Below are 15,695 nucleotides of genomic sequence, written 5' to 3'. Positions count from 1 at the left end.
GTCCTCAATTATTTGCTGGATCTATCCCAATGTCTGACACTTTCTGTCTTTCAGCTTTTACCCTCTACCCCTCCCTCTGGTACCATAAAGGTCTTCCTTGATGGCTTGACAGATCTATCAACCTGTCCCTTGTCAGTGTTTTCTCCATATTCCTTTCCTCTGCGACTCCGCACAGAACCCCCTCGTTCCTTACATTATAAGACCACCTAATTTTCAACATTCGTCTGTCTTGGCCAGGAATACCCTTTTTGCCACTGCTAGTTGCTTTTGCTTGAGCTTCAGCTAAACCGTGTGGCAATGTCATGGACTTCGGTTTTAATGCTGTAGTCCATAGTGAAAATCGCTGTGTACATATAAGGTATGGAGTGTTAGTCTGATACATATGTTTCTTTCTGAAAATGAGTGTGAAGATCAGAAACTGGCTACAGAGAAATAGACAGAAATTAGTATATCTATCTTTACATGTCTGGTCAAGAGTAAATATCTGCGTTTTTATGATTTGTTTTTGCAAGCTACTTCAACTCTTGGAAACCTTTCAGATTACCAGTAACATTCTCACTGTGATGAAGAAGCACTCGGAAATAGGAAACTGCTGTAGGAAAGCTCCATAGGGATACATTTAGCATTTTCAACGTTCTCATAATCGTGTTGTACCTCATCCATCAATGTCCCATCACGTTTGTTAAGTAGAGAACGGGTATTATTTATACTGTGAATAAATGCTGAATTTTAAGCGAAAGTGAGACATTCTGCGTACAAAGAGGTATAATGCATTTTGAAAGTGGTTTATTATGCAGCACAATTACATATAACTGCAACAAAAAAATTAATGGTTTTGACTATCACTGCCACAAACAGTATGTTTATTAGGAGATGCGTTCGAACTCACCATCATTCCATTTTGTGCCATACTTTGGTACGTGAAGATGACATAGAATATCAGATGTGAACTCAATTACCTTTAAATAATCCTGTTTTCTACTGCACAGTAAAATTAGAGGCAGGACATACTCTGCAGGCAGATAATATTGAAACATGTCTTTATTAAAGCTGTTAGCACAATTTGTGAATATTTACCACTGTTAAAGGTTAGCGAAAAAAATCTGTTGAAGTTATCACCCATTGAAAACTCGTAATTATCTTTCATGTATTGTTTTAGTTTAAGATCATGGAATATCATTTCATTTATTGATGTAACATGACCTTATCCAATTAAATCCACACTGCTTCAAGTCTTGATTGTATCTCAAATCCATAAACTTATATAAACACTCAAATGTGTATTTGCTAATTGCAGTTAGTATTTCAAATACATATTGAGTACCAAATTGTTAAGTCTGCAGCTTTTGAAATATAAGCTCATTACAAACCCATAGAGATAGCGTACACTAAATTTACATTGTAAAGATCTTGCCTAGCCGCTTGTATGTATTTAGTAACGGACACTTAGTTGTACTTCAAGAGCTACATTTTGAAAGCATTTACTTCCCAGAGCGGTATTTGAGCATACAGGCCATTATCAGTGACAGATGATACACACTACTACCCGACCAACATATTATTGCACTTGGCCTTCCGTGGCCATTATTGGAAACACGAGCTACCGTTACAGTAAAAAAATATTGTGGTGACTAAAGGAAATGTATTGCATTGTGAATGATTTCAAGACAGCTGTGCATATATTACCAAGTGGTTAACTACGTCCTAATGAAATAACACTCTAAAACCCAAGACAAGCTGACTGAAGTGCCTCAATTCCCAGGTTCAAAAATGGTTCAAATGGCTCTGAGCACTACGGGACTTAACATCTGTGGGCATCAGTGACCTAGAACTTAGAACTACTTTAACTAACCTAAGGACATCACACACATCCACGCCCGAGGCAGGATTCGAACCTGCGACCGTAGCAGTCGCGCGGTTCCGGACTGAGCGCCTAGAACCGCTAGACCACTAATTCCCAGGTGCAATAATGTGATAGACTAATATGTTGATAACGCAAGAATACTTCGTCCATACTAGAATAGAAACATAAGATTAGTTACACACTGTGTACATCTACATCAGTAGTGTTTGTCAAGTGTAAAATCTCTATGATGACCAAAAATGATGTCAATCTACTGAACAAGGAAACTAGTATTTTTTAATCTATATGTAACTTCATTCATAACCGTGCTTACATCAGCACAGTGGGGCCTGTTGACTCGGGCTATAAACAAAGTGTCTTTGTATAATTCATGAAAGAAATTCCCGACTTTTTACTGCTGTGGGGCACTGAAACTGCTCAATGGAGATAGATGAAAATTTATGTTAGACTGGAATTCGGATCCAGATATACTGCTGTACGTGATCGGTCGCCTTAATTGCTTCCATTACCATCTTCAATCCAACCCAAATCTCCATATCCCACACACTACAGAGAAGCGTCACCCGTCCATTCATTATTCCTCTTCGTTCACAGCCCTAATGTATTCCTGCGAGATATTGGACATTATTGTACATCTGCACTGAAACATGGCATGCAGTGCATATCCTATGTAGGTATGGAGCCTCTTCTTTCGGATTTGCATCGATGCTGTATGATTGTGTGACTGAATGCCCAAATACCAGTCTGGCACGTAAGTATTCTTCTAATGCATGTCACGGTGTACACCAAGATAACGTTAGAATCTAATTGATAAAACACATAGGATTAAAATACTAATTTGTCAATGCAGACTTAATACAGTTTGAGATGACCTCCTGTACTCCTCCTTAAGCAGCATGTGTGTTGCCCGCGCTTTCGAACAGAAGACATCATTGTGGAGCTCAGTTATCGTCGGGGTGTAGCATCCCAGTATGTGGTTGTATGGTCCAAGAAGCAGGAAACATTCGTAGCAATATCTCGCTACTGCGCCGACGATATGGCAGCTGTAGAGATGTTCGTTTCATCATCTAACTCGGATGGGGTAAGTAGGCACCTGCTTACCTCTCAGGTACCTGTATAGGCCATACACCACCAGGATGAAGTAAAGTGTCGTACCTGGAACAGAAAATTGGTGTTACGAGGCTTGCCACCATTGAAAGACGTAACATGTGGTATTCCTCAAGGCACAATGCTGGAACCAGTGGGGTTCAAAGTCTCCACTCAAGACAGTGACAGGACTGTTGGTGTTTGGAAGCAGAGGGATGATGTAACCATATAGACGGCAATCGATGTAAATAGCGACCCTTTTAAGATACTTGTCATTTCATTAGACAGAATACAGGGACCAGATGGTTTGAAAATACTCCAGTTAAGGTCATCAGAACTTCATCGATTGTTGACAAGACTACAGTTCATTTAAATAACAATCTGCCGAAGAGAGACAATATTTAGTAACCGTCAAGGCTCTTTACAGTGATTGCAGTGCATCGATCTGGCAATTATTATATTTGTAACTACACTACTGGCCATTAAATTTGCTACAGCACGAAGATGACGTGCTACAGACGCGAAATTTAACCTATAGGAAGAAGATGCTGTGATATGCAAATGATTAGCTTTTCGGAGCATTCACACAAGGTTGGCGCCGGTGGCGACACATACAACGTGCTGACATGAGGAAAGTTTCCAACCGATTTATCATAGACAAACAGCAGTTGACCGCCGTTGCCTGGTGAAACGTTGTTGTGATGCCTCGTGTAAGGAGGAGAAATGCGTACCATCATGTCTCCGACTTTGATGAAGGTCGGATTGTACCCTATCGCGATTGCCGCTTATCGTATCGCGACATTGCTGCTCGCGTTTGTCGAGATCCATGACTGTTAGCAGAATATGGAATCGGTGAGTTCAGGAGGGTAAAACGGAACGCAGTGCTGGATCCCAACGGCCTCGTATCAACAGCAGTCGAGATGACAGGCATCTTGCCCGCATGGCTGTAACGGATCGTGCAGCCACGTCTCGATGCCTGAGTCAACAGGTGGGGACGTTTGCAAGACAACAACCATCTGCACAAACAGATCGACGACGTTTGCAGCAGTATGGACCATCTGCTCGGAGACCATGGGTGCGGTTACCCTTGACGCTGCATCACAGACAGGAGCGCCTGTGATGGTCTACTCAACGACGAACCTTGGTGCACAAATGGCAAAACGTCATTTTTTCGAATGAATCCAGGTTCTGTTTACAATATCATGATGGTCGCATCCGTGTTTCGCGACATCGCGGTGAACGCACATTCCTCATCGCCATACTGGTGTATCACCCGGCGTGATGGTATGGGGTGCCATTGGTTACACGTCTCGGTCACCTCTTGTTCGCATTGACGGCACTTTGAACAGTGGACGTTACATTTCAGATGTGTTACGACCTGTGGCTCTACCCTTCATTCGATCCCTGAGAAACCCTATATTTCAGCAGGATAATGCACGACCGCATGTTGCAGGTTTTGTACGGGCCTTTCTGGATGCAGAAAATGATCGACTGCTGCCCTGGCCAGCACATTCTCCAGATCTCTTAAGAATTGAAAACGTCTGGTCAGTGGTGGCCGAGGAACTGGCGCGTCACAATACGCCAGTCACTACTCTTGATGAACTGTGGTATGATGCTGAAACTGCATGGGCAGCTGTACCTGTACACGGCATCCAAGCTCTGTTCGACTCAATGACCAGGCGTATCAAGGCCGTTATTACGGCCAAAGGTGGTTGTTCTGGGTACTGATCTCTCAGGATCTATGCCCCAAAATGCGTGAAAATGTAATTACATGTCAGTTCTAGTATAATATATTTGTCCAATGAATACCCGTTTATCATCTGCATTTCTTGTTGCTGTAGTAATTTTAATGGCCAGTAGTGTAATTGACGTTGGGCTGTCATTCATAGTGGCAGCATGACTACACCCAAGTCAACTGACAAAATTATCAACTTGCATTATGTATGCTAAATGCTAGGTCAGTCACATACAGGGTGGTTATAGTTAAACTTCTGCTGTCTGAGCAGTGTAGTTGGAGAACTATGTACCATATGGGTGTCCAGCTTCACAGAAACGATGCTCATATAGTGTGCTGTAGGATTTACAGTCATGACTTACCAGTAGGCGCCACTACTGGAACATCGACATAGGACTGAAACACAAGCATCAGTGTGCATCACAGTTACAAAAGTCACCATGGGGCTGGACAAATTGAGCAGGCCTTACTCGCAAAGGTGGTTCATCGTAACACCAATAGTGCTGTTGCTCTTCGCAAGTATCAATGTGTTAAAGAAATATGGAGAGGCTCTGTTTCTGCACCGGGGTTGAAGAAAATAATTCCAAAGTTCGAATTAACGGCGATTTGAGATTTGCTCGTGGGAGATGTCGACAGCCAATTGCACCACAAATTGCGAAGTTACTGAGTATACTGGACGCAATATGCAACCTTCAAGCAGTGTACCACCTATGACATGACACCTGATCATTTTGTGATCCACCATTGTTTCTCAGCAGTATTGGAGCAATCTCTAGAGGACTTCCAGGCTGTCGCGGATTCAGGTCGCCATCACAGTGAGCAGACTGGGACAGTTAACAAATGTTAATCTATAATGATGAAATTAAAATGCGTTTCTTTCATTTTTTTTTCTCTTCCACATGTCCTTATAAAATATGTTTCCACAAAGTCCATTTGTCCTATGATCAATCGTATGTCATAGTGGACGTTCCAGGTAGGAAAAATTTAATTACAACCACCCTGCATTAAGGAAATGCGAGAGGACTAAATTTCAACCATACAGTATTCCATTGGTGGTTGCAGTGATCAAACGAACCTTCAGAAACAAGCGTGTTAAAGAAATAAACAAATATCTCAATTTAGAGAGCGGAAAAAAATTTGCTGAGGTATTTATCAGGAGCATTTTAAGTTTTGGTTGCATATGGTGGACTCTAGCGACGCGGGAAAAAATATGAAAAATAGAAGTGCAGATATGGAGAAGAGCCACTGCAACATTCTAGACTGAAAGTGAATCCAGTTATTTAATGTTCTAAAACAAATTAAAGACGACATTAAAATGATGAAGAGAAGAGAAGCTGAATTTATTGGTTGCCTAATTAGATATAATAGCTTTAGAAAATACATCCTAGAAGGAAAAATATAGTCAGGCCCAAGACATCCGTTTTACCAGTTACTATCAATTGAATTAACTGCAGCAACTACAGCCAAATAGTAAAGCTACATCAACGCCGACCGCGGTGGTCTAGCGCTTCTAGGCGCTCAGTCAGGAACCGCGCGACTGCTACGGTCGCAGGTTCGAATCCTGCCTCGGGCATGGATGTGTGTGATGTCCTTAGGTAAGTTACGTTTAAGTAGTTCTAAGTTCTAGGGGACTTATGACCACAGATGTTGAGTCCCATAGTGCTCAGAGCCATTTGAACCATTTTTTTTGAGCTACATCAACAACTTGTTGCCCTTAGTCTCTCATGATGAAGATGGTTCAAATGGTTCAAATGGCTCTGAGCACTATGGGGCTTAACATCTCAGGTCATCAGTCCCCTAGAACTTAGAACTACTTAAACCTAACTAACCTAAGGACATCACACACATCCATGCCCGAGGCAGGATTCGAACCTGCGACCGTAGCGGTCTCGCGGTTCCAGACTGCAGCGCCTAGAACTGCAACGCCACTTCGGCCGGCTGAAGATGGTTCAGTGAGTCACAACTTAACTTACTGAAATATCTTCCAGACAGCTGGTTTTGGTACGAAAAGTTACCAGGGGCGATTAATAAGCAATACAACACTTTTTGTCTGAAATGATTCCATTAAAGCGTATTATTCTCACTCTTTAAGCTACAAAATTCTATTTTTCAACATTTTCCATTCAGTGTGATAGCCTTATACCACCTTACTGGGAAGGCCTTTGTGCCCACATGGTACCACAGTACTGGTCGGCATTGAAGCCAATGTCTTGCTATATCAATAACCTCCCCAACATCCATGGAGTACATCTTTCACTGTGGAAGCATAGAAATCCAGTGGGCACACACTTTGAACGCCGCAACTTGTGAGCGAGTGGGTCAGCACTACCAACAGACACATCCAGTTGAGCAATGACGTGTTTGATTGCGATCCGTCAACCATCTGGAATGAGTGTCCTCATGTTTCAACACTGAAGGAATTACAGGTGTATGTGGCCAGACAGCACGTGGGGGATCGAACAGGTTTGCGTAATCTTGTTGTTATCATGACAGATACCTTCTGCAATGACTCACCATACTTTTGTTCACTGACAAGTCTCTGTAGGCATTCTACACGAACCTCTAAATATCTGTGATGCTCTAGTTTTCCACCAAAAGAAACGGAATGACGGCACTCTGCTCAGTACGTAACACCTTTACGGATGCCATTTGAAGGCTATGTATACTGCTGCCACCTACTGGACCTTCATAAAACTGTAGAGACTGAAGTGAGAGTATTCCACGGTATCCTACAACAAGTACAACGGCCTTGACGCAGTGGATACACCGGATCCAGTGAGATCACCGAAGTTAAGCGCTGTCGGGCGTGGTCGGCACTTGGATGGATGACCATCCGGGCCGCCATGCGGTGTTGCCATTTTTCGGGGTGCACTCAGCCTCGTGATGCCAGTTGAGTAACTACTCGACCAAATAGTAGCGGCTTCGGTTAAGAATACCATCATTACGACCAGGAGAGCGGTGTGCTGACCCCACGCCCCTCCTATCCGCATCCTCCACTGAGGATGACACGGCGGTCGGATGGTTCCGGTAGGCCACTCGTGGCCTGACGATCGAGTGATCCTACAACAAATTCCGTTCTTTTCAACTGAAATGGGCTACTAAAAATAGTGTTGTACTACTTGTTGAATGCCCGTGTATGTGATGTTACGCACCTGTAAGCACCACCAGCATGATGATAGTAACGGTGGCCGTCGGCAGGTGGCCAGTCATGTAGCAGAGGACTGCAAATGCCAGCCCGAGCAAGTCCCTGATGGGCAGCACCCCCAGCTGCTGCATAACCCATGGCAGCACCAGGTGAGGCCGGTTCTGCCAAATGCAACATCACCAGCACATGCAAAATTGGTTAGCACTGACATGAGATACACTTTTAAAATGACACGCATATCATTTACACTACTGACCATCAAAATTGCTGCACCAAGAAGAAATGAAGATGATAAACGGGTATTCATTGGACACATATATTATACTACAACTGACATGTTATTACATTTTCACGCAATTTGGGTCCATAGATCCTGAGAAATCAGTAACCAGACCAACCACCTCTGGCCGTAATGACGGCCTTGATACTCCTCGCCATTGAGTCAAACAGAGCGTGGATGGCGTGTACAGGTACAGCTGCCCATGCAGTTTCGACACGATACCACAGTTCATCAAGAGTAGTGACTGGCGTATTGTGACGAGCCACCGTTGACCAGACGTTTTCAATTGGTGAGACATCTGGAGAATGCGCCGGCCAGGGCAGCAGTCGAACATTTTCTGTATCCAGAAAGGCCCGTACAGGACCTGCGACATGCGGTCGTGCATTATCCTGCTGAAATGTAGGGTTTCGCAGGGATCGAATGAAGGGCAGAGCCACTGGCCGTAACACATCTGAAATGTAACGTCCACTGTTCAAAGTGCCGTCAATGCGAATAAGAAGTGACAGAGACGTGTAACCAATGGCACCCCATACCATCAAGCCAGGTGATACGCCAGTATGACGATGACGAATACACGCTTCGAATGTGCGTTCACCGCGATGTCGCCAAACACGGATGCGACCATCCTGACGCTGTAAACAGAACCTGGGTTCATCCAAAAAAATGACGTTTTACCATTCGTGCACCTAGGTTCGTCGTTGAGTACACCATCGCAGGCCCCTCTGTCTGTGATGGAGCGTCAAGGGTAACCGCAGCCGTGGTCTCCGAGCTGATAATCTATGCTGCTGCAAACGTCGTCGAACTGTTCGTGCAGATGGTTGTTGTCCTGCAAACGTCCCCATCTGTTGACTCAGGGATCGAGACGTGGCTGTACGATCCGTTACAGCCATGCGGATAAGATGCCTGTCATCTCGACTGCTAGTGATACGGGGCCGTTGGGATCCAGCACGGCGTTCCGTATTACCCTCTTGTACCGACCAATTCCATATTCTGCTAACAGTCATTGGATCTCAACCAACGCGAGCAGCAATGTCGCGATACGATAAACCGCAATCGCGATAGGCTACAATCCGACCTTTCTCCTCCTTACACGAGGCATCACAACAACGTTTCACCGGGCAACGCCGGTCAACTGCTGTTTGTGTATGAGAAATCGGTTGGAAACTTTCCCCATGTCAGCACGTTGTAGGTGTCGCCACCGGCGCCAACCTTGTATGAATGCTATGAAAAGCTAATCATTTGCATATCACAGCATCTTTTTCCTGTCGGTTAAATTTCGCGTCTGTAGCACGTCATCTTCGTGGTGTAGCAATTTTAATGGCCAGTAGTACAATTATGGGTCTTGGATCTTTCATGCAGCCTAAATGCTACCAACTGCTCCGTTCTTACCACATTCGTTACTCATCGGTGGGACATTCTTTGTTAGTCACATTTTATTCATTGCACTTCACATCACTTTTGCTAAATTACGTTCTGATGAAATGGAAAATCTTATACTATGAATCAACAGCATAATATTTATCAAATTTTGTGTATATGTTCATCATGTAACAGGTATTAAATCATTAAAGTTACAATCCATTTGGAACTTACGTTCAGCATCGACGTAAGTATAATGTGTAACCAAAAAAGCGCAGACACAGTCTTCATTGAGAGAGCGAAGCCGAGGTTCATTTTGTTGAATTTCTTGCCTCACCTCAGACACATGCTGCGTCATTTCGTAAATACTCCTGGCTAGTGGCTGTTGTGACTTATATGTCTTCAAATCATGTTGTAGATATCCCGTGTGGGGGATAAATCAGGACACTCGGTTGTCCAGACAAGGATCTGTACATTTTCTCAAGGTGTTTGTGGTGTTCACTGCATTGTGGCGTTTTGTTTTATTCTGCTGGAATATGCCATTTGGTATACTGGTCATAAAAGATATGATGATAGGGCTTACTATTCGTGATACTTAAAGGAATTCCGTCACCTTTCGACAGTCACCATTATCAGTCCTGTTGTCAGATGTAACAGCTCCCCACGGCAAGATCCCCACAGCTGGAGAGGTGCTGGTCTCAAGAATTGTCAGTTCCTGTGACATTTCACCAGGCCATCCACAGACAGAGCGCCCATGGCTGAAGGCCACAGAACTTCACTGAACATCCCCAGTGACACTGGCTCTACGCCATAGATATGACTTACGTACAGTTAAGTATAAAAAAAGGGCTTAATCGAAACACATTTCCATAGTGCGACCAAGTTGTACAAATCTATTCTACGGTTTATCCATGTATTGCTGAGACATGATCCAGAGCTCTGCGGTATTGCTAGATGTACTGGCATGTGGATGCAGAAAAGTCAGGCACCCTGAAGTACTGTGAGTAGACTGTATTAAGACTCACCCAGCAGACCCCCAGGATGAGCGAAGTGGAACAGACGGTGTCCATAGCAGCTATGGTGGTGGCCACATAGAAGAAGGCTCTGTAGCCTGCAGAAAGGAAAAATCCGTGAAAACAAAACAAAAGAGTCAGCTGTAAAATGGCTGACAGTACTAATGACATGAGGAAAAGTGATGGTAATGGGAAGAGTTATTTATGGAACACCAGTCCAAAGGTTATCATACTTCTAAGAAGCTTAATCACATGTTGTTGTTGTTGTGGTCCTCAGTCCTGAGACTTGGTTTGATGCAGCTCTCCATGCTACTCTATCCTGTGCAAGCTTCTTCATCTCCCAGTACCTGCTGCAACCTACATCCTTCTGAATCTGCATAGTGTATTCATCTCTTGGTCTCCCTCTACGATTTTTAACCTCCACACTGCCCTCCAATACTAAATTGGTGATCCCTTGATGTCTCAGAACATGTCCTACCAACCGGTCCCTTCTTCTAGTCAAGTTGTGCCACAAACTTCTCCCCAATCCTATTCAATACCTCCTCATTAGTTATGGGATCTACCCATCTAATCTTCAGCATTCTTCTGTAGCACCACATTTCGAAAGCTTCTATAATCTTCTTGTCCAAACTATTTATCGTCCATGTTTCACTTCCATACATGGCTACACTCCATACAAATACTTTCAGAAAAGGCTTCCTGACACTTAAATCTATACTCGACGTTAACAAATTTCTCTTATTCAGAAACGCTTTCCTTGCCATTGCCAGTCTACATTTTATATCCTCTCTACTTCGACCACCATCAGTTATTTTGTTCCCCAAATAGCAAAACTCCTTTACTACTTTAAGTCTCTGATTTCCTAATCTAATTCCCTCAGCATCACCCGACTTAATTCGACTACATTCCATTATCCTTGTTTTGCTTTTGTTGATGGTCATCTTATATCCTCATTTCAAGATACTGTCCATTCCGTTCAACTGCTCTTCCAAGTCCTCTGCTGTCTCTGACAGAATTACAATGTCATCGGCGAACCTCAAAGTTTTTATTTCTTCTCCATTGATTTTAATACCTACTCCGAATTTTTCTTTTGTTCCCTTCACTGCTTGCTCAATATACAGATTGAATAGCATCGGGGATAGGCTACAACCCTGTCTCACTCCCTTCCCAGCCACTGCTTCCCTTTCGTGTCCCTCGACTCTTGTAACAGCCATCTGGTTTCTGTACAAATTGTAAATAGCCTTTCGCTCCCTATATTTTTACCCCTGCCACCTTAAGAATTTGAAAGAGAGTATTCCAGCCAACATTGTCAAAAGCTTTCTCTAAGTCTACAAATGCTACAAACGTAGGTTTGCCTTTCCTTAATCTATCTTCTAAGATAAGTCATAGGGTCAGTATTGCCTCACGTGTTTCAATATTTCTACGGAATCCAAACTGATCTTCCCCGAGGTCGGCTTCTACCTGCTGACATTAAATGATTAAAATAATGTTCATTCCATTTGGAGTGCATGTCCATGGTCGACATCAGTGTGAGGTTTGAACCCATGGGCTTAAATAGCTTCTCATATTCATTGTGCATGGAAGGAAACACTCTCCGAATGTCATCTTCAGAAATTTCTAGCCAAATCTGAAACACACGATGTGTTAGTTAGTCAAGAGGCTGGTGTGGAAACATTGTGTTCCCATCACATCGGAGTCATGCTCAGTAGGTGACAAATGAGGGGAAGGTTAATCAGGCTAATCAAGGATTCATACAGTACTCAAGGTGTAGTGTGAACTGTAGAAGGGGGTCTTCTATTGTTCAGTGGGGTGTTTGGTACCTCATCACGAAATGTGTTACCATACTCAACACTGTTGAGCATTCTGCCTCCAAAAACTGCCAAATCAGACCTGTTGTCGTCAAATTGCTTCCCTCATCTTGACTTCAGGAATAGGAGGGGTGTGGGTCTCGAGAGTCATTGCTTCATGTGACCTTTCACCAAGTCTCCTTAGGAGCTGGCAGTGTCGATCTTACTAGCATGAACGCAAGTGATATTCACCATTGGACGTCCCATAAATTCCACTCAGTGCCCCAGCTGTCCCTGGATCTACACCACGCAAATCTCTGTTGTCTGTGGTACAGTGTCAGCAGTAGTAAATGGAGATCTCAACTCAGATTGCAGTACCTTCTCGTTAGTGCTGTGATCTTTTTGCATCAAAGAAAAGCAACACAATCTGTGATCCTGTATGCATAGACAGTGATATAAGAAACTTTTTTATATAAGAAGCTTTTATACAGTAATCTGTTTGTAATGATTCATGATGACACTCTGCTGTATCATCTGCTTGGATTTCACTGGTTGTCTGTTCATCATAACCAGTTCATGTATATTAAGATTTTCTTGTTGTAGTCCTTTTGGAAGTACATATGACTACTGTTCGCCACACCACTACCATGAGTCCATCTTGTCACCACTCGTTCTCCAGTCGCAGTGCTGCCATCACCTGCCAGTGTAACCTCTCGGTATGATGCTCCAGTGTCCCAGGTGAAGTCGTTTGATCTTTCTCAGAGTCTATAATTAACGGCAAGCTGCAAGTGCAGATTCTTTGGGTATGCTGAAGAACTTAAGTAACGTTAGACACGTGTTAAGATATCATGCACTGACACCATTCGTCATCTGTAGAAATGTCTTTTCCATGTACTGGAAAGACAATCGCATAAGGATGACATTTAAATCAACATATACCAGAGGCATGGAAATGCTGGGGAATGAGTTCGGCAGCATTTGATCAAGTTGTGCATTGTGTAACACCATATTAGTCTTTGTGTATAACATTGGCACTGATGATTATAACTGTACTGTTGCATGCCCCAACTGCAGTAATAGCAATGAGAACATCTCACTCACCTGCTAGCGCGAAGTCGATATTTGCCCGCAGTTCTGGGGTAATAGTGCCAGTGTAGTGTTGGTACTCCTCGACCTCGATCTGCTCGAGCTTTCTCACCGCCAGCAGTGCTCCAACAATAACCAGCACAGAGAATACCTGTGGCACAAACACAGCCTCGTCAAAATAAAAACAGCGAAACTGAGGACACAACGGAACAGCCAGGTGTGAAATAACGCCCAGCTGCAAAATACTAACGCGAATTCTTTACAGACGAATGGAAAAACTGGTAGCAATGTTGGAACACGTGAGGCTATACTGACCCTCCGACTTATCTTAGAAGAAAGATTAAGGAAAGGCAAACCTACGTTTCTAGCATTTGTAGACTTAGAGAAAGCTTTTAACAATGTTGATTGGAATACTCTCTTTCAAATTCCGAAGGTGGCAGGGGTAAAATACAGGGAGCGAAAGGCTATTTACAATTTGTACAGAAACCAGATGGCAGTTATAAGAGTCGAGGCACATGAAAGGGAAGCAGTGGTTGGGAAGGGAGTGAGACAGGGTTGTAGCCTCTCCCCGATGTTTTTCAATCTGTATATTGAGCAAGCAATAAAGGGAACAAAAGAAAAATTCGGAGTAGGTATTAAAATTCATGGAGAAGAAGTAAAAACTTTGAGGTTCGCCGATGATATTGTAATTCTGTCAGAGACAGCAAAGGACTTGGAAGAGCAGTTGAACGGAATGGACAGTGTCTTGAAAGGAGGATATAAGATGAACATCAACAAAAGCAAAACGAGGATAATGGAATGTAGTCAAATTAAATCAGGTGATGCTGAGGGATTTAGATTAGGAAATGAGACACTTAAAGTAGTAAAGGAGTTTTGCTATTTAGGGAGCAAAATAACTGATGATGGTCGAAGCAGAGAGGATATAAAATGTAGACTGACATTGGCAAGGAAAGCGTTTCTGAAGAACAAAAATTTATTAACATCGAGTATAGATTTAAATGTCAGGAAGTCGTTTCTTATAGTATCTGTATGGAGTGAAGTGAAACGTGGACGATAAACAGTTTAGACAAGAAGAGAATAAAAGCTTTCGAAATGTGGTGCTACAGAAGAATGCTGAAGATTACATGGGTAGATCACATAACTAATGAGGAGGTATTGAATAGAATTGGGGAGAAGAGGAGCTTGTGATACAGCTTGACTAGAAGAAGGGACCGGTTGGTAGGACATGTTCTCAGACATCGAGGGATCACGAATTTAGTATTGGAGGGCAGCGTGGAGGGTAAAAATCGTAGAGGAAGACCAAGAGATGAATACACTAAGCAGATTCAGAAGGATGTAGGCTGCAGTAGGTACTGGGAGATGAAGAAGCTGGCACAGGATAGAGTAGCAAGGAGAGCTGCATCAAACCAGTCTCAGGACTGAAGACCACAACGACAACACGGGTTGATAGTAGGTCCACTCTTGTTCATGTTATATTTCAATGATCTGGCATCATATATCGAAGGATCTGAGGTAGTTCTCTTTGCAGACAATGCAAGTAGTATTTCAAACACAATGGAGAAACTTCAACAATTGAAAACGTTAATAAGAGTGACTGGTTTTCTAAAAATAGACTGCCACTGAACATAGGATAATGCATGCATGTCTCTACAGCAGAATGCATGATTACACATACTTGAATAAAGACATGAGAAATGAAACAAATTCGTGTGTATTCTTGCCTATTGATATCTGTAAGAACCTGATCTGAATGTTACGTGTTACAGATCATCTTACATGTTTAAGTTCTGCAGACTTGGCATTGTGTGTCAAAACCTCGTGCACGACTAGGACAAAATTAATTGTTTGGCGCCTGGGTGTGGGTAGCGTCAGGATAGCGATATTGGTAAGTTTACTCACCAGCCACAGGGCTCCTATGATAATGCAGCCCCTCCTCAGGTCGCACCTGACCTTGGGTAGCTTGAGCATCACCACCATGTTGGAGGCTGAGCACTGTTACTCACCAGCACTGAAACAGAAAGGAACGACAGTGACTCCCCAGCAACTTCCACAGACAACATTTATGCGTCATTTCAAAAAGCAGACTTCTGTTTTGCCACCTGATTTGCAAATTTATACAAGCAGGTGTAGACAGGTGTGAAAATTACCGAACTATGAGTTTAATAAGTCACAGCTGCAAAACACTAACGCAAATTCTTTACAGACGAATGGAAAAACTGGTAGAAGCCGACCTCGGGGAAGATCAGTTTGGATTCCGTAGAAATGTTGGAACACGTGAGGCAATACTAACCTTACGACTTATCTTAGAAGAAAGATTAAGAAAAGGCAAACCTACGTTTC

General features: G+C 43.2%; 1 protein-coding gene across 3 annotated transcripts in view; it reads right to left on the bottom strand.

Moving 5' to 3' along the window:
- Window positions 1-769: 769 nt before the first annotated feature.
- Window positions 770-15,695, bottom strand: part of LOC126210159 (uncharacterized) — a 51,747-nt gene continuing 36,821 nt past the window's right edge. For all 3 annotated transcript variants that reach the window (XM_049939309.1, XM_049939308.1, XM_049939310.1), the window contains 5 exons: window positions 15,255-15,363; window positions 13,371-13,506; window positions 10,495-10,580; window positions 7,838-7,991; window positions 770-3,019 (listed from right to left, as the gene is read on the bottom strand). In XM_049939309.1, the coding sequence (XP_049795266.1) occupies window positions 2,928-3,019; window positions 7,838-7,991; window positions 10,495-10,580; window positions 13,371-13,506; window positions 15,255-15,332 (546 nt within the window). In that variant the 5' untranslated portion in view covers window positions 15,333-15,363 and the 3' untranslated portion in view covers window positions 770-2,927. The remainder of the gene's footprint in view (window positions 3,020-7,837; window positions 7,992-10,494; window positions 10,581-13,370; window positions 13,507-15,254; window positions 15,364-15,695) is intronic.

Source organism: Schistocerca nitens, chromosome 10 (genome assembly GCF_023898315.1).
Source record: "Schistocerca nitens isolate TAMUIC-IGC-003100 chromosome 10, iqSchNite1.1, whole genome shotgun sequence".
Lineage (NCBI taxonomy): Eukaryota > Metazoa > Arthropoda > Insecta > Orthoptera > Acrididae > Schistocerca > Schistocerca nitens.
This window is presented reverse-complemented; position numbering and strand designations above follow the sequence as displayed.